At 37.4% G+C, this 19,173-nt stretch overlaps 1 protein-coding gene and 1 long non-coding RNA gene across 2 annotated transcripts; one reads left to right on the plus strand and one right to left on the minus strand.

Moving 5' to 3' along the window:
* Window positions 1–4,989: 4,989 nt before the first annotated feature.
* On the plus strand, window positions 4,990–8,642 carry htr5aa (5-hydroxytryptamine (serotonin) receptor 5A, genome duplicate a). The gene is made up of 2 exons (XM_065275398.1): window positions 4,990–5,688; window positions 7,879–8,642. The coding sequence occupies exons 1-2, from the start codon at window positions 4,990–4,992 to the stop codon at window positions 8,212–8,214; spliced, it is 1,035 nt and encodes a 344-aa protein (XP_065131470.1). The 3' UTR covers window positions 8,215–8,642.
* A 7,112-nt stretch (window positions 8,643–15,754) lies between these two features.
* Window positions 15,755–16,683, minus strand: LOC135764516 (uncharacterized). The gene is made up of 2 exons (XR_010540068.1): window positions 16,497–16,683; window positions 15,755–16,054 (listed from the first exon to the last, which is right to left on the minus strand). It is a non-coding gene; the product is annotated as an uncharacterized lncRNA (long non-coding RNA).
* Between the last annotated feature and the right edge of the window lie 2,490 nt (window positions 16,684–19,173).

A 19,173-nucleotide genomic window follows, 5' to 3' on the forward strand; every position in this document is an offset into this window, starting at 1 on the left:
TGCTAGCAAGGGTAGAGAAGCGCCAAAGCGGATTCGGCGGGCTTTGGACGCTTACATATTTCTTACAGGGGGAGATTCATCTCTTACAATAAAAATATTTGCCAAATGGAAGTAATATAGAAAAGAAATTGTATATTTTTGTATATAAATACGAAGTTATGTTTGAGATAATTGTTTGAATTTAATTCCTGTCTTTGAAATGAAAATGAAATAAATTGTTAATTTGGGAACACCCCTATAATTGAGGAACGTGCCACATTTGTGGGCGGCGCTATAACTTTACGCGCTTATTTACATAAAAAAGCGCCAAATATAAATCATCCTTTGTAGTGTTTCAATTCTGAAAATGTTCAATTGGAAAGACATGTAATTTAAACATCAATGTGAATTAATTGCAGTATGAATGCTTTGCAGCTTTCACGTGTGTTGACATCATGCATTTTGCTTTATACAAGTCTACCATATGGCACTAAACGAACATACATGTTCACGTTATCACGTTTTTATATCACTAAAGAGACAGGTTTGTTTATTTAGTCTATAGTCTTTTATCCGTTGTGAAATATGCAATATGTCGTTGCAAAGACAAAGAAAATGAGTCTTCATTATAAATCAATACGTGCACACATGTCTTTGTTTTGTTTTTCTTCCCGTACAATCGTGTTCCCGCGAGATCTCGTGAGATTTCATGGGTATTATTGAGTGTAATTTTTAGGGTTTGTTTATTGGCTACTTTTGTTTATTTATTTATTTAGCGTCTGTATTCATATTTTAAAGTGACTTGATTAGTGCATGTACTAAGAAACACGCTATATAAGTAATTATCCTGTGTAGTATAAGTCATTTATCAATGACTTATCTATTATTTGTTTATTATTAAAAATTAAAAATAATAGACATTGCCGTATTTCAGAAAACATCAAACGTTAAGCACAACGCCTCCCATTGTGTCACATGGATTTCATATGGTAGCACAATGTCCCTCGACCTTCTATCAGACAGTGTGATTTGCTCTTGAGAAAGCTGCAGTAAAGCACTCTTGCTGCCTGCCTGTCTGACAGGCAGAAACTGACCGACTTCCAACTCAGGGAATTGTCTCCTTTCCTATCTGAATGGGGTGATTCTATCTTTCCTAGAAAAAGTCTTCCCAAAGGTAAGTAGAGAGATACAAATACAGAGCTTTAAGGATGAGATTAAATGTTAATGTGCGCTTTAGTGTCTTGCGCTGCAGAGCAATAGAGTAAATAAATGATGGTGTATTCGCAAATATGTCTAATAATTTTTTTTATCAGATATCATGTATTGTATGGATGTTATATGAGCAAAAAGCTCCTGTCTTGCGCTCTATACCCTTACTTTAGGTGACTTAATTGTTATGCTGTCCTGCGTGACTCTTCATTATAAACTGGATGTAAATGGATGTAAACAATAGACAGGCGATGTGCATAGAAATTTAAATTAATGTATGCCCTTGGACCTTACTTAATTGTGATAGAGCTTGAAAAGCAGCTTAATAAGGCTGCAAGGGAGACTGTATGGAAATCAATGCACAACTGACTTCACATATACAGTAGGCTACATACAGTAATGTATAAAAATACTGACACATTCATGAACCTAAAGTTTAAATGTGGAAAGCTGATGAAGTTTGTCATGTTACAATTACTAGCATTGCAGGCACAAACCATTTGGTTTTCTCCCGAGTGGTTTACAAGCACTTGTCCAAAACTGTGCTGGTTGAAATACAGTGAAATGAACCATTATCATTGGCAATGAAATATAATCATCACCGATTTTATTAATCTGTCATTGATTATCCCATATTGAATAACTGTATAGATAAATTGATTGATCTGAATGATGAGGTGTTTATACTCCCTGATGCTGTAAAAATGCTGGGTTGTTTCATCCCATGTTTGAGAAAAATATGGACATTTTCTAAGTTAATTTAAACCATCTTATATTTGCCCAAACTGTGGGTTGAAACAACACAATATTTTTCAGAGTATTATATCAATGACTAGAGTCCTTTCTTACGTTTGAAGGATTCAGCTGTAAAGAGTGAACAAGTGTCATCAGTCTGATTAGGATGAGTCCTCAGACGCTACACTGTTTTAGCTGTCATTACAGTAATAATTCAAGAATAAGGGCTATGTGAGAGCGGTCAATATGCTCTTTTGATATCTCATGTTTAAGGAAATTATGCAGTTTATGACTTCCCACACATGCATTAAACTTATAAACAGCCATCTCTTGTTAAATAATTTGACACTTTTAGGGAATTTAATGATGTTTGATCATTATCAAGTGTTTGTGTGTTTCACATGCACCAATTTGTGATCCTTGCTGTAGTGGCGGCTGGTGACTGCTCATCCGAGGGGCAAAAATTCAAAATAAGTGTTCGGAGTGTCATGTGTGTTGCTTGCGTTTTCAAAATATGTGTTTGTTGCGTCATGTGAATCACGTGTTTTGTCAAAATAAGTGCCTGCTGCACACGCGTCACAACCCGAGACGTTCACTTTCACAAAATACATGCAAGACACTCCCTTAACAGTAAACTCTGATTACACATGATGAGATTATGCGAGCATTTCTCAAACGCGAGCGTCTCTTTTATAATAAACCCTTTAGATGCATCTGCAGCAGGCACTTATTTTGACAAGACACTTGATGCACACAGGATCTCTCGACGTGCAGAACACATTTTTAAATAAGGAACCACACACATGATGTGACGAACTTCGCATTGAGCACCTTCGAAATAAAGTCACCGGCTGCCACTGCCTAGCTGTGAAAACCCAGGTAAAGTAATTTTTTGTGTTTTCTCCATAAAATCATCCTATAATCCTTTTGGCATCCCCTTGCAGACCACTCCTGGAAAGAAAATGTATGACATAAAACACGCTGTTTGGAATTCACCCTGTATACCGATAATCAAAAGGGTGGAAAAGTTTGTAAGCTTTGCACTTCTAGTATTTCTGTCATGGTTTACAGAGAGACGGGACCCAAGTGCAGGTAATGTTGAACTCAAGGGGGGTTTAGTAACCAAAAGAGCCCACGAGGGGCCAAAACAATAACTTACAAGACTAAGACAAGAGCACACTATGACAAAACTATACAGGATTAGACTTTCTTGACTTGACAACTATGTTTAACATAGCAACAAACCAGAACACACAAATGATACAAAACAATTCAGCACAGGACAAGACACACTGGGGCCTTAAATAGGGAAACTAAACAAGATAACAAGGGAAGCTCAGGTGCGGGGAGTTAACTATTAATGAATATTTAACGAGGAGACAAGGGGCGGGGACAGAGACAAGACACTGTCACACAAAACATGGGTACCGCAACGATCCTGCCACATGACCATGAACTACTATGAATAACTAAAACAGACTGGCAGGATCATGACAATTTCATGATATTATAATTAGAAACAAAAAAATCATTATCTATCTGTATAAATATATGTCCTTCTAAGTAATCGAATATTGGTATCAGCACAGACATTTTGTATCGGTGCATCCCTATATTAAAATGTCCATTGAACACAAGAAGATCTAAGAGTCTTTAATCTTCTGTGCCCGTTTTGCCTCTTAGATTTAACCTGTTTGTTGCTACTGTTCTTGGGTCCTTCAAGCAAATCGTACTTGAATGCTTAATCGCCTTGGCCAGCGTTTCACACAGAAACACAATTACGTGTTACAACAGACCCAACCTAAATGGATTTCAGCTGCATATTCATTATGCAGTCACAAAGCATAGTGGAATATATATTCCATCATGCTTTTGTGACTCCATAATGAATTTGATGATGATATAGGACTACCTGGTCTAAAATAAGGATTAAAGCTTTTCACACAAATGAAATATTAATACTTTTGCAAAGACTTCATTAGATTCTGCTCCCAGCAAGATGCACATCCGAATGCAAATACTTTGCTCATTAAAATAAAGCAGGTGATGTAAAGAGCAATTAGGCATCCACAGTCTACCCAGAATCTAATTTATGAAAGCAGAGCGTTATAAGCGGAGCTATTTCAAACATTTCACATTTATAGTTTTCAACCTAAACAGTGTCTCCCTGACGTATCTGACATTTGCATTAGTCATTTATTTATTAGCCTATAGGTTTCTTCATCTTTGAGAATAGCTATTTTAAAGGGGACATATCATGAAAATCTGACTTTTTCCATCTTTAAGTGCTATAATTAGGTCCCCAGTGTCTCTATCAACCTAGAAAATGTGAAAAATATAAAACCAGTAACTTAGTTTTTGCTAACTATTTACTGCAAGCATGTGAAAAAATAGGTCATTGGAAATCGGCTCCCGTTGTGATGTCAAAAGGGGCAAATACCACCCCTTAATCTGCACTAACCAACCACGGCAGTGTCATTTAGTGCAAAGATCAACTCATTTGCATTTAAAGGACACACCCAAAAACAGCACATTTTTGCTCACACATACAAAGTGGCAATTTTAACATGTTATAATAAATTATCTATATGGTATTTTGAGCTAGAACTTCACATACGTACCCTGGGGAAACCAAAGATTTATTTGACGCCTTAAAAAGGTCCCCTTTAAATGTATCAAATTTAACAAGCTGAAGTTATTGTTACAAAGCATTCTCCCATTAAGCATTCAGACATCTTTCCAGTCTGAAACGTCATTTTTTTAGAAGAGACAGCGACTGGCATGTTTTCTTTGGTATGTCAGTATGTGTTTTTATTACACTGTGCCAACAAACAAAAATCTGATAAGGCATGTGACAAAAGCAATACAAATGATGCTGATGCAGTTTTGCATGAGTACAGTATATTTACAGTGTCACTATATTTCTATTAACAACATTGCGTTGTATATCTGTCCAGAAACTGAATTATTTACTTATTGAACTTTGTTCACTTTCCTTACAGCAGTAGCAGTCAAAGGAAGTTGTTTCTCGATCATTTCTAAATGAACAAAAGCGCTCTCAATACCATGGCTGATGTGAGCCAGAACAGCTCCTTAAATCAAAGCTCAGATCATGGAAACATCTTCAGGCCGCAGACCGTGTTCAGCGTCCTGACGTTCACCTTGCTCGCCATGCTTGTGGTAGCTACGTTCGTCTGGAACATGCTCGTCCTAGTCACAATTCTCAGAGTCAGGACCTTCCACCGCGTGCCCCACAATTTGGTGGCCTCCATGGCCATATCTGATGTTATGGTTGCTGCTCTGGTGATGCCTCTCAGCCTGGTGCACGAGCTTAACAGTCGACGCTGGAAGTTGGGCCGAGCTCTGTGCCAGGTCTGGATATCTTTTGACGTCCTGTGTTGTACGGCCAGCATTTGGAACGTGACCGCAATAGCGCTTGACCGCTACTGGTCCATAACACGGCACCTGGAGTACACCCTAAAGACCCGCAAAAAGATCTCCAACGTGATGATCGGCCTGACCTGGCTGCTCTCTTCCATTATTTCCCTCTCCCCGCTGTTTGGCTGGGGTGAGACATATTCGGAAGAGGACATGGAGTGCCAGGTGAGCCAGGAGCCATCATACACCGTCTTTTCCACATTTGGGGCCTTCTATCTGCCTCTCTGTGTTGTTCTGTTTGTCTACTGGAAGATATACAAAGCTGCTAAGTTCCGTATTGGAGCTAAGAAGACCAACACCATCACTCCAGCTGCAGAGGCTGGGGAGGTAGTGATAACTTTTTTTACTTTATGACTGGTAATGTACCAGTATTGTGAATATTACGTCCTGTACTTTAGATGAAGTTGCATGGAGAGAATTTATTGAGCAACAATTACGGCAAAACTTGTCTTTTTAGATCAATCTCCTCGTGTCCCAGCAATCATTTTTCTAAAAAACAAATTAGACTTCAACTCGATAGCCGATTGAACTTGAACATTCCATTAACATTCCCTATTAACTTTAACAGCATAGTATAATTTTTGAGCATGTCACAACACTTTAGTGAATAGTAATCCTGGCACCCTTCCTAGATTAGTTTCACATTATTTTTCACTCCATTACTACCCTGTTCTACCTCAGTGGGTTTTGGAGTGATTGGCAAAGTATGGGTCTGACAGAACTGATGGGGAAACTTTAAGGGTTTAAAAGCTTACGCTTAAAAGCTATTTTCTCATTCATTCCAATAGATACTACTGCAGAATATCACTGCACAAGTTTTAAGGAACTGCACATTTTGTTATGTAGCCACTAAGTCAGCTTAAGGTCAAACACTGTTGTTTATTAGACCTTAATCTGTGCACCTGCACTGTAATAGAAGCTCCGAGGCTGAGAAAACCGTATGCAACTTTAGGTTTACTAAACTTTTGAGGCCAATTTACTTAGTAATGTCTTTAAACCTCACTACAAGAAATGAAACCAGTTAAATGTATAATACACATATTAACACAATGCTCTACCACTGAGCTATACAGGATTACAACAGTTACATTAAGAATATTTATTAAAGGTCACGTTCTTTCTGATTCCATTTTTAAACCGTGTGTAATGTTGCTATAATAGCATAAATAATACCTGTAAATGATAAAGCTCAAAATTCACTACCAGGTGATATATTTTATTTAACAGAATTCAAAGCCTACAGCGAATGGCTGGTTTGGACTACAGCCTTCAACTTTCCCCTAATGACGTCGGTAGAAGAGTTTTTTGACTAAACTCCACCCACAGGAATACGTCAGTCGCCAGCTAAGCTAACGGCAAGCTAAGCTGCTATTGGATCACAACACACTAAACAAACTACACAATCAGAACTATACAGTAGCGCTATAAATTGTGTGAAAAATACCACGTTTTTTTTTACACGTAAAACATAAACACATGTTATATTACGCACTGTAAACACAATAAAAGCTTCAAAAACACAGAAAGAACGGGACCTTTAATAATATTCAACCCTAACATTTTACATGCTGCAATGCATGCTGGGAACTTTAAAACCCTTGTTAAATGTAAAATGGGGGGTTTGAACCCCTGACCTTTTCTGGTGCTAACACAATGCCCTTAGCTTTACAGTCGTAACAATAGCATAACGAATAGTTATTAATAAATTTTAAATGATGAAATGCATGCTGGGACTTTGAAACCCTTGTTTAATAAGCAATTGTTTGGACAAACACTTGAGTATTTAAGTCTTGTCAACAAACTTGTTCCTGGAGGGCCGGAATTTAGCTGAAACTTCCCTCAACACTGCTGCTTAAAAGTTTGTAGTCTGTGGAAAGCTCAAAAATGCTACGTTTGAAGGCAGTATTCCAAGGCAGGAAGGCATCAAGGCACATTCAAATCCGATGTTTGATTTACTTCCTGTCTCCTGAGATACCTTCATCATCTTGTCCCACAAGTGGGACAGGGAATATGATTGGCCGAGCCTGGTCGGGTTAGAAAAAAAATAAAATGGTGGCCAAGAAAGCGGCTGGAGCACAAATTTTGTGTAAATAAAGTTTTTGATTGCATTTTTAGCGAGAAATTAGTATTGTAGTTTTCAAATATGCGATTAGTTATTACAAAGGTGCTCTCTGTTTATATTTCAAACAGAATTCTGTATTCTGTCTTTGTCTCATGAGGCAGCGAGGCAACGAGTGAACTGCCTAAGCTTTCAGACGCTGCCTTGAGTAAGACCTTGACTAGCTGGATCAGGTGTGTTTGGTTGAGTTGCAGAGACACCGGCCCTCCAGGAGCAGGATTGGACACCCCTGTTTTAGGTACTGATATGTACCAGCGGGTACCTAGAGGTACCAACATATGTATACCAATGTTCAAGTTACTTTATTACCTTTTTTTGGGGGAGAGCATTTTGTAGTTGTATTTTTACAGTGTAGTTTGTGGTGTACTCAAGAGCTTCTAATGGTTTTATCACTTCAGGTAAAAGAAGCCTCTAGGCAACAGCCTCAGATGGTGTTCACCGTGCGTCACGCCACGGTGACCTTCCAGACCGACAGTGAGACGTGGCGAGAACAAAAAGAGAAGCGAGCAGCTCTTATGGTTGGCATCCTAATCGGAGTGTTCGTCCTCTGCTGGATCCCATTCTTCCTGACTGAACTCATCACACCGCTGTGTTCCTGCAACATCCCGCCAATATGGAAGAGCGTCTTCCTCTGGCTGGGTTACTCTAATTCATTCTTCAACCCTCTCATTTACACAGCCTTCAATAAAAACTATAATAATGCTTTTAGGAATCTCTTCTCACGACAGCGCTAAGCCCCAGCGCCCGAGAGATAGCGGACAGCTCAGCTTCTTCACAAATGTCATTTTAAATCACTCTTAGGATTTGAAAAGTGCGTTATCTGAACGCTTCAGGAATCAAAAGTTCACAGTGGGAAACACAAAGGCTTTGACTGAACGATGTCTGACTATTTTATTGCCAAGCAAAGGGATGATTTGATCCAGAGTTTTTGAAATGTCAGTCTGTCCTCTGCATTCAATCAGATTGTTAACTGCTTCTGTACTTTAGCCAGAGAGTTAATATCAGTGTATATTTATGTAATGTAAGGTTTGTTAGTTTCAACTGAAATCATTTTACACATCTTTTGTGCATTCCTTAGTAGCATAATATCTTTAATGCATCAAAGTGTCTCTCTATTTTATCAATTATTTAAAGGGACATTCCACTTTTTTGAAAATATGCTCATTTTTCAGCTCCCCTAGAGTTAAACATTTGATTTTTACCGTTTTGGAATCCATTCAGCAGATCTCCATGTCTGACAGTACACTTTTAGCACAGCTTAGCACAATCCATTGAATCTGATTAGACCATTAGCATTGTGCTAAAAAATAATAAAAGAGTTTTGATATGTTTCCTTTTTAAAACTTGACTCTTCTGTAGATACATTGTGTACTAAGGCAGACGGAAAATTAAAAGTGACATAGAATCATTGAACGGAGTTTTTATCCTTGTTCTGTGATGTGACATGTAGAGAAATTTTTTTTGTTTGGGTCTGTAATGCCTTAGAAGCTTTCTAAAAACCTCTCTCAGATAGCTCTATTAGGGTGGGGGATTTTAAACAAGTGGTTTTGCACCTATTTGGCTCCCCCTACTGGCTTAACTTGCAATCTCATTACTGATTGGCTGACTTTGCTGCCACTCAAACAATGTAGCCAATTATTTTAAAGTGGAGGGGCAGTGAGATGCCTGTGATGTCATAAGCATCAGTTTTTCAGATTGGGCCGTTTTCTGGCTGACATTTCTAAAAGAGGAATTTCTATGAGACTGAGATGTTTAGCATGTCTAGCACTTTTTGTATGTTTGTGAATCCGGGTAGACTACCATTATTCAACAAAGACAAGGTAAAAATGGTTTTTCATTCTCTGTCCCCTTAAACAGTTGTGATTTTCTAGGCAGATATGGCTAGCAGCCGTTTCTCAATGTCAAGGAAGGATCCTCAGAAGCCAGGAAAGGATGCATATGTGTATCCTTCGCGCTCTTCGCAATCACCCACAATCCAATGTGCGCAGCCCTGAAAGCACACCTTTCATTGACGCAATGACGTGCACTTGCTAGCCTGCTCCATTTAACGTGTTCTCTGAATCCCTAAAAGGAGCCTCGCCTAGCCTCTGAAGGAAGTGACTTGTAAGGACTAGTCCTGCCAAGGAAGTTTTCTTGACATTGAGAAACGGCCCTTGACTATTACGCCATAATAAGAGTGGTAGCGCCAGACCTGGAGATCAGCTGAATGGATTCCAAAACGGTAAAAATCAAATGTTTAACTCTAGGGGAGCTGGAAAATTAGCATCTTTTTTGAAGTGGATTGTCCCTTTAATAGTATTATGACGAGATTGATATATACTTATATAAAGAGTGAGAAGATGAATAGGGAGAAAGGATTTATAGCTACATTCAAATCACAAATTGCTTGCAAAATATTGGGGCAGGTCACATGTATCAAATGAAAACTCCTGATAAACATTAATACACATTCTTGTGTATTTTGTTTACCACTAAATTGTTTTTTTAACACTGAATTAAAGGAGGTTATATAACTTTATATCTCCTTTAGGATAGAAAACACCAAAAAAAAGGACCACTTAGTTGCTGTACATCTTTTTGACAATACATTGTTTACATTTATGCATTTGGCAGATGCTTTTATCCAAAGTGACTTACAGTGCATTACTGTACAAGGTATACATTTTTCCAACCAGTTTTCCTTGGGTTCGCACCCGTGACCATTTGTGCTGCTAACACAATGCTCTACCACTGAGCTATAGAGGAGCATAATTGATAATGACTTTAAAGTAACTCTGGGTGACATTTGAAGGAAAATAATTTAAAAAATCATATTGCTCACATTTGGCCTTTTAGTGTTGTTCATCATTACGTTGATTGTTCCTCATTAAAATGCAGACAGACTCAAATGAGCAGCAGATGGTTTTGTGGTTGTCTGTGTGCTAATAATCTGAAAGAAGTGATAGATAAAAAAAAACTAGAATGAAAGGATTGATCAAATGTATTTTTCATGTTACGAAAAAATTATTTTGTATATCTCTTTGAATTAACTTAAAGGGACAATTCACCCAAAAATGAAAATTCTTTAATTTACTCATCCTCATGTTGTCTAAACCTGTATGAGTTTCTTTATTCTGTTGAACACAAAATTAGATATTTTAATAAATGATGTTAACCACATCTGATGGTACCCATTGGTTTCCATAGTATTTGTTTTTCCTATGATGGAAGTCAATGGGTGGTCACAAAATTTTTTTTTTTTTTCGGTTATAAGAATAAAGAAACTCATACAGGTTTAGAACAACATTAATGAGAGAAGTTTCATTTATAGATGAACTATACTTTTCAGGGGCAGTTTTACGGACAGTGTTTTAATCCAGGACTAGGCCTTCGGACATTTAGGTATTTTTTACAAACAAACCTTAAAAACAATACAATGTAAAACCTAAAAAGTGAACTCAACTCAAACCATTTATGGAAACTGATTGCCTAAAGATATTTAAGTTTTAAAACACATACAAATAAGTACTGTAAACTTAAATAAATTGAGTCATACATGTCAAAACTTAAATGGTTAACTTATTAGGTTTTACATCTTAAGAAAAAACAATGGCACTGATATATGTTAAAGGTGCAGTGTGTAAATTTTAGTGCATCTAGTGGTGAGGTTGCAAATTGCAATCAATGTTTCAGTCCACCGTTTACCAAAACGCATAGATAAGCTAAGGTAGCTATCGTCAGAAAACAACTTAGTAAAAACATTTGTCCTTTAAGGGCTTCTGTAGAAACATGGCGGCACAAAATGGTGACTCCCATGTAAGGGGACCCTCAGTGTATGTAGATAAAAACTAGGGATGCACCGAAATGAAAATTCTTGGCCGAAAACCGAAAATGAGGAAACCAAGGCAGAAAAACCGAAACACTGAAATAAATTATTATGCCAATTATTAGTACAAATGCATTTATGGCTATCACTGTGTACTAACTGTACTAGGGGTGTGTGACAGATCAGGTACAGAAATCGAATTAAATGAGTCATAACACTGTCTTTATTGTATAAATTAAATATATTATTATTTTTAGAGCTATTTGTCTCTTTGTTAGACTTAAGTAGGTTAATTGAGGTTACTGTCTCTTTAAATAAGCAGAGACTGTTTTATGACTGTAATCTATACATACACTTAAGACATAAACAAATGTTTTTATTAGAAAAAGAATACTTTGGAGATAATTTTGTTTATATGTGCCCTGTCAATAACAGAAAGATTTTACGTTCGCTTGTTTGTGTCTCACTCATGTGTGCACTATTGAGGGCACTTAAACGCGCGCGCACACAGAGAACGAATCCCAAACAGCGCAGCATAAAAACGTTACGTTGTTTTTCATTGCTTTATTCGGCACATGTATGTTAATGAACTATACAGTATGAGACACATTTGCGCGACTATCTCTAAAGTTTACACATCAAGAGTTCTGATCTTTGAAGAGCGTACTCACTGTGATGATTACGTCTGGACCGGACACAACCGCATGTGCCTCTATGCGTACTTTAGCGCCTTTTTGAGGTCAAACACATCCACGCCGCATACATGTTGCTTCAGACAAGCACGTGCAGGTCGCGGTTTCTGTTTGCGTCATCACAACATTTCGGCCGTATTGTTTCGGTGATAAAAGTCTTCCGGTGGCGGAATTTTCGGTGGACGAATATTCGGTGCATCCCTAATAAAAAAGTCTCATTCTAAGGTAATAAAAACATAACAGTTCATTATGTAAGGTCTTACTACACCACTGATAATATAGTTATGTATTTTATATTGCAATTCTGTCAAGAGATCCTTAAAAAAGTTACACACTGCACCTTTAAGATATGTCAGTACAAGATGTTTTAAAAATTAATGCAGCTCAAACATGCATTTTAGTCTTAGAAAAGCCCTGTCCGGGAAACCACCCCATAATGTTTATTGTGTCTAATATTTTTTTATGTGGCTTACTAAAAATTTAATTTTCTTAATGGTACATTTGCTAATAAATTTCAGTTCAGAGTTATAGTTCTATAAAAAAAAAAAATTTTAACTTCTGGTAAATGTGATGTCATTGCAGATGAAATCATGTCTCTTGACAACTTTAGAGGCCATTGATTTTCTTCATTCAGTATGTCTCATACTTGTATGATCAAATGCAGGAAATATCAATACAAATATAAGTAATCTTGACACCAAATACTCAGTTTAAGAGTGGTAGACATATTTTCTAATATTGGGGCTTAGCAGAAAGGGATTCAGCAATTGAAAGTATTTTTCTCTAACAGCACTCTGCTCTTCAATGAAGATGCTTTGATCTTCTGGCTCTGAGAAGCTTCGCATCAAATTAAGATGTCTGCATGAATCAACTATAACTGCAACTTATTTTACAAAGCTGTTCATCCTATCATGCTTTCTATCACATTCAGGCATTAAAGAATGCTTTTGAAAGCAAGAGACTGACAGACCAAAGGCTCAGATGGTTGCAAACAGAGGTCTCTAAGTGTTTTTGCATTCGTAGCACAGTTACAAAAAGAGATTTTTCAGGACTAATTGGTTCATAAAGTATCGTGTAAAAAAATTGTTGCTGAAATTGAGACATGAATAATGGATGTGACACCTGGCTAAATGGCATGTTCCCTTTTAGTGGAGAAAGAAAAACACCCTGCATCAGACTCACTAAAAGCAGATACAGTATCTTTCTTTTCTATTCCAGAAACTTTCACATGCACACTATATGGGAAATTATATAATTGCAGGTAAATTTGGTGTCCAAATTCATAATTTTGTGACACTTTTTTTAAATAGACTAATTCGTGATTTTCATCTAAATAAGTGACAGTACAAATTGTTATATCCTGATTTTAGATCAGAAAGCTGTGTGTGTTTTTTTTAGAAATTAAATTTTATTTACATTTATTCATTTAGCTGCTTTTATTCAAACCGACTTACAATTGCTAGATATGTCAGAGGTTGCACGCCTCTGGATACACCATTGTGTCTTGCTCAGGGATTCAATCAAGGTCCCTTACATCAAAGGCGAGTGTCTTATCCACTGCGGCATCACCACCCCATAATCTGTGTATGTCTTCAAGTTTTATAAATAAAGAGAAACACAAAGAGCTGGATAAAATAAGTCCATTGTGCAAGGTACATATGCTGTCTGTTTAAATAGATAAGGCACATAGTCTTGAGTTTTTTATTGAATGATGAGAAAACCACAAAGGATCAAATCCAATCTATTGAAATATCACATCTGACATTCATTCACTGTGGATTACAGGTCGCCACTCTGTCTGTGGTGCCAGTGTCTGAAAGAACCCACTTGCATACAGTTTAGTGCAAAAACAACAAGAAAAACAAAAACCCACAAGGGGCAACACCACATGAAACTAAACAAATACAATAATAACAGACTTGACTTAACTTAAATAAACAGCCGAAGGGTACATACAATAATGGGATAGTTAATGAGGAAACAAGGTGGCGGGGCCAAGACGCAAGACCAGAGAGCACATGGCACACAGAAACAAACAATGGCCATGTGCTTCCACATATAACATGTGGGACTGCCTTGATCCTGTCACAATAAACAAGAAAACAATAACAGGGAAGACAGGATAATGACATAACCAGGAGTTTCAGAAGTTTTTGGGGACCAAAGTAATTAAGGGAAAATTGGTTAAGGGGAAGATATGTATAGCAGGGGGAGCAAATGGGAACAAGGCAGGATTCCAGGACTGAGAGGGGGCAGAGCAAAACAAAGGGTATGGTCACAGGAGGACAGAATGGAGCGAATGCGAGTGGACCTAGGCTTTGAGAAGGTCTAGGGCTCCCTGGGAAAAAGGTTGAGTCCAAGAAGAGAATAGAGACGGAAGAAGAGGAGAGGGCCCAGGGAACACTGGCACTGGAGCATGATGGTCCCGGGTGACCAACAGGCACTGGAGCTGGTGAGAACTGTGGCTACCTTCTTCCTCCTGGGATGGGCTGTTAGGTCACAGCTGGCTTGGGGAGGGGATGACATTAGGCCCCGCTGCCTCACAGGTGGATGTGTCCGAATCTGACTCTCGAGAAATCCTTTAAGCAGGAGTGAGAAGGGCTGGGCAGGATCTCCCAAGGATATGACAGGCAGGAAGAAATCCTCGGGGGCTGAGGGCAACAGAGCAGGTGGGGAGATGGATGCCAGCAGCACAGGTTCACATTTTCAATAATCTCTGCTTGAAAAGGGCTTTGGTTTACTGTGCAGTGCAAAAAAAGGCATTTCTTAGAGTCGAGAGGAATCGAGGAATGCCGAAGAAAAATCTGATCTTATGCTAATTGCAATGTCATTAATATATTGCAATGTGTTATTTCCCTAAAGATATCAGGCAATTAATTTTTCAATTATTTTCCGAGCATTTTATCACAATAATTTCTCTCACATAGCTTGATTAATGAGCAATATTCTCTAGTTTTTTAAATTTTACACTAGCAGATGTAATTGATATTTTTTGACTCCCATCCTTTGTTCAACTATTACTTGATTGAATTTTTAACTACATTACAGAACTTTAATAAGCAAATCCAATATAATTGTATGACAAAATTGCTTCTGAATAATGTACCCATAATTTTACACAAGTACATCAGTTTTCAGTCCACAATATTGACTGGACTTAAGTTCATTCTTTATGAATTTTGTTTTTATTAGTAACACAAAGTTTAATTTGCTGTTGTGTTATGCAAACCTGCCCTCTGGTGTACACACATAGGAAGCACATTGCCTGAGGGAACACTGCTTTATTGGTCAAAAATAATTAGGACAGCCAGCAAATATATACATAATTTTAATACACAGTTCTCATTACTGTTTTATTAAAATGTATTTGGTTAATTAAAAAAATTATAATAATCTAATACTGGTAAACAAATTACTAAACCAACCCAGTAGTTAATAGCCAGCACTTCTATTTTTGAGCATTTTCTGAAAAACGACAACTCCAAACTAAAACGTCTGCAGCTCTTAAACCCTATGGTCTATATTCATAATTCTGGTCTTGTTTGAAACTAGACACTTGACATATTGTTGCCTAATAGTCATAACAACTCAGAGTAGTAAAGAAACAGAGTAAAACAAGGTAAAATATACATTAAATGACTTCCGTTTTTCTTTAAATAACATTCACTTAGCAAAAAAGGTATGAAATGGTCATCTGAGACACCTGGGGACACCATATAGGTAAACTGAATGTCTGACCATGCTGTGATTCAAATTTGAGAATGATACTCCAAAAAATGTTGTTTCTGTGAGCTTTTATTTCAAAAAAGTCCAGGCGTCCTTTCAGAAAAAGTGCACTTGGAAACTCCAAATATACACATGATAACAAAATGACATGATTATCAAAAGAAAATGAGTCAGGACTACATATTACATGATGTATATCAATTCAGAACTTCTCTGCCCACCAAAGCACATAGAAAAAACTATTTCAGAAAAAAACATTTGCACATTATAACAAAATACTTGCTATTTTGAATGTGGTCGCTCATGAATGCACTCCAGATTCCAGTCCTCCTCTGGATGTCAGCTGAAGACCTGTTACATCACATCACATCACAACACAACACAACACAGACACACACAAAGCAAGAGAGGATTTTAGTTTGAGTCAAAAGTTAGAGACATACAACTATTTGTATGAGAAACTATGATGTAATATACATGAACATAATACATACACACATACACACATTACATGAATATATTTATAATTACAAATATCTTATGTTTGCCAAATAACCTATATTTCTCAGCTGGTAATACTCATATTTTCCACCACATATCTTGTTTTTAGTTTGTATATTCTGTGCATTTGATTCATATAGCTATAAAAATGATTCATTTATATAACATGTCATAGAAAATGAAACCATGTAAAACTCGTATTTTAGTCATCTCCACTGTTACTTTATAATCAAAACAGCTAACAAGAAACTAGAAATGTAACGTAAAATAACTAATGAACAAAAGAATCCACTTTATCCAAGCGAGCGCAGCTGAGCTCATAGTCCGGTCCATCTCTCGTCGACGACGCGGTTTCGTTTATATCCAATCTTGTATCTTTGCTCCGCGATCATGCTCTTTATCAACTTCTCCAAAACACTCTCAACACAAACAAGTCCTCTGCAGTCGACAATCCACAATGGAGATGTTATATCTAACCTTTGAGACAGGGACGTGCACAGGAATTTTTAGGGGCAGTTGCTCTGACCTAAATAAAGGGCACCCCCCCCCCTAAATATTTTTTTAAACACGGCCTATATGAAGGATTGAGAATAACAGGGTCTTTATTAAAATCAGCAAACATGTTTGCCTAATTCCTACCAAAAAAATTGTAGCCTAGGCTGCTTGTCTGCAAGCTGTAGCTAGCTGCTATCTGTCTGATTATTTAAGCTTAAACGAGGCAAACTCAGCCTAGATTCATGAAGATTTTAACAGAGGTGGAAAGAGTAGCCAAAAACTTTACTCAAGTAAAAGTACAAGTAACTAAATAAATAATTACTCAAGTAGAAGTAAAAAGTATGCAATGAAAATAATACTCAAGTAGCGATTTACTAGTTACTGATGAAAAAATAAATCTAGATATACACGGGCAAACACACACACACACACACACACACACACACACAATACAGTGCCCTCCATAAGTATCAGAACTGTAAAGACAAGATTTTTCTGTTTGCTGTGGAGACCAGAAATTGGTAAGATAAATATCAGTATGTCAGAAGTTTAGAATGTCACATTTTATTAACCTTTGTTTATGTTTCAACACATACATGCTTTAACAACAAAGAACAACAGCATTAAATGCTGACTTATGTATGTTGTACACAAATGCACATACGTGAATCAAACTGATCCTACACATTTTATGCTTTTCATGTGTAAACAATCAGGACACAGCTAAGTGACCATTAAAAAATAATGATGTGACAGATTCTGTACTTTTGTCTCATGTTCATCTTTTAATGTTTAGACATTTCTTGACTCCACAACAAACAGAAGAATACTTATGAAGGGCACTTCTACAGTATGTGTAAAACTGCAACATACACAAACAGTACAGAAAAAAGAATACAAACACAGAATAGACAAGCATTTCAAATTAACAAATTAACTTTAGTCTTAATGTTGATGTAGCTTATAGCTGAAATATCAGACAAGTAAGTTGACAACAGTTTTGCATATGTATAAAGTTAGAAATCTCCTAAGATGGTCTGAGGACATTGACAGTTTACACTAACATAAAAATGATTTTAGACAAAACTCATGTTTTCTTACGTTGTCATGTCACGTGTGTTTTGTGAGAATCACTTACATCATATACAGTACAGTATACAGCGAATCAGACGTCAATCATCGATGGATTTTCTTCAATCTGTGCTACAATGCGTCTGGAGGTTGCACGCGTTTAACTGTGTCTGACGACGAACAGGTCGCGTGTATGTAATGGCGGGTACATGTGTACAAGTTTTGCTTTTAGTTAAAAGATTGGTAAATTCATTTCCACGTCACCCAAAAATGGTTATAGTCTGCGTGTTTCTACATAGGTTACGAGTAAAACAGCTTTGGACGATTCCGTTTTTGCAGCGATCTGAACAATTCATTCAAACTGATTCGCGAACCAATTTAAACGTTTGGCCCATTCGCTTTGTAAAGAATCGACTCAGAAGACTCGTTTATTTGCAAAAAATGTAAGGAATCGACTTAAACGAGTCATTAATTCGCGAATGCGCCAAAAACACAAGATAGCAATTTAAAAATAAAATACAAATTTCGTAATTAATTAAAATACAGTAACGAAGGAACGCTGCATAGTGTAAACGAAGTAAAAGTACAATTTATTTTTTTCCACCTCGGAAGGGCAACTTGAGTCGAGAAGGGCATATGGGCAGTTGCCCGTAGCCTGGCTCCGCCCTCCTACGTGCTTCCGCTTATTTTTCATTTCGCTTCAGCAGTACGTCTGGGATTTCTCTATAGAGTTTCGTTTTCTCCTGCAAAAATCTGCAGGACCAATCAGCGAACAGATGGGGGTGGCTAAGAACAATGACGTTGAGGTCGTGCGTCAGTTTGAGTTGTAGTTCAGTAATGGCAGCGGAGAAAGACGTGAGAAAAGCTATTCGGTCCGTTGTTGCAAAACTGCCGAATATACACAAGTTAAAGCCGGAGCAAGAACCAGGTTTGCTAACTTTTGTTTGTTTGATTATTCTGACTTGTTGTTTCCAGACGGTTTCGGTGCATGATATACGTCACGACCACATGTTAGCGATTGGCTTTGGCAGATCCTGAGTGACTCTGGGCATATCCAATAGTTTTAAACTTCAACAATGGACCCTCCTTAACGGAAGTAATGCTTTGCTATGGAGCGTGGCCAGACTCTCTGTACAAATGAAATGAATGTACGAGAGTCTGGTTATACCAGGCTAAGTTGCCCGGGCAACCTGAGCAACCCCCCTGTGCACGTCCCTGCAAATGCACATACGTGAATCAAACTGATCCTACACATTTTATGCTTTTCATGTGTAAACAATCAGGACACAGCTAAGTGACCATTAAAAAATAATGATGTGACAGATTCTGTACTTTTGTCTCATGTTCATCTTTTAATGTTTAGACATTTCTTGACTCCACAACAAACAGAAGAATACTTATGA

This window comes from Paramisgurnus dabryanus, chromosome 6, assembly GCF_030506205.2.
Source record: "Paramisgurnus dabryanus chromosome 6, PD_genome_1.1, whole genome shotgun sequence".
Taxonomy (NCBI): domain Eukaryota; kingdom Metazoa; phylum Chordata; class Actinopteri; order Cypriniformes; family Cobitidae; genus Paramisgurnus; species Paramisgurnus dabryanus.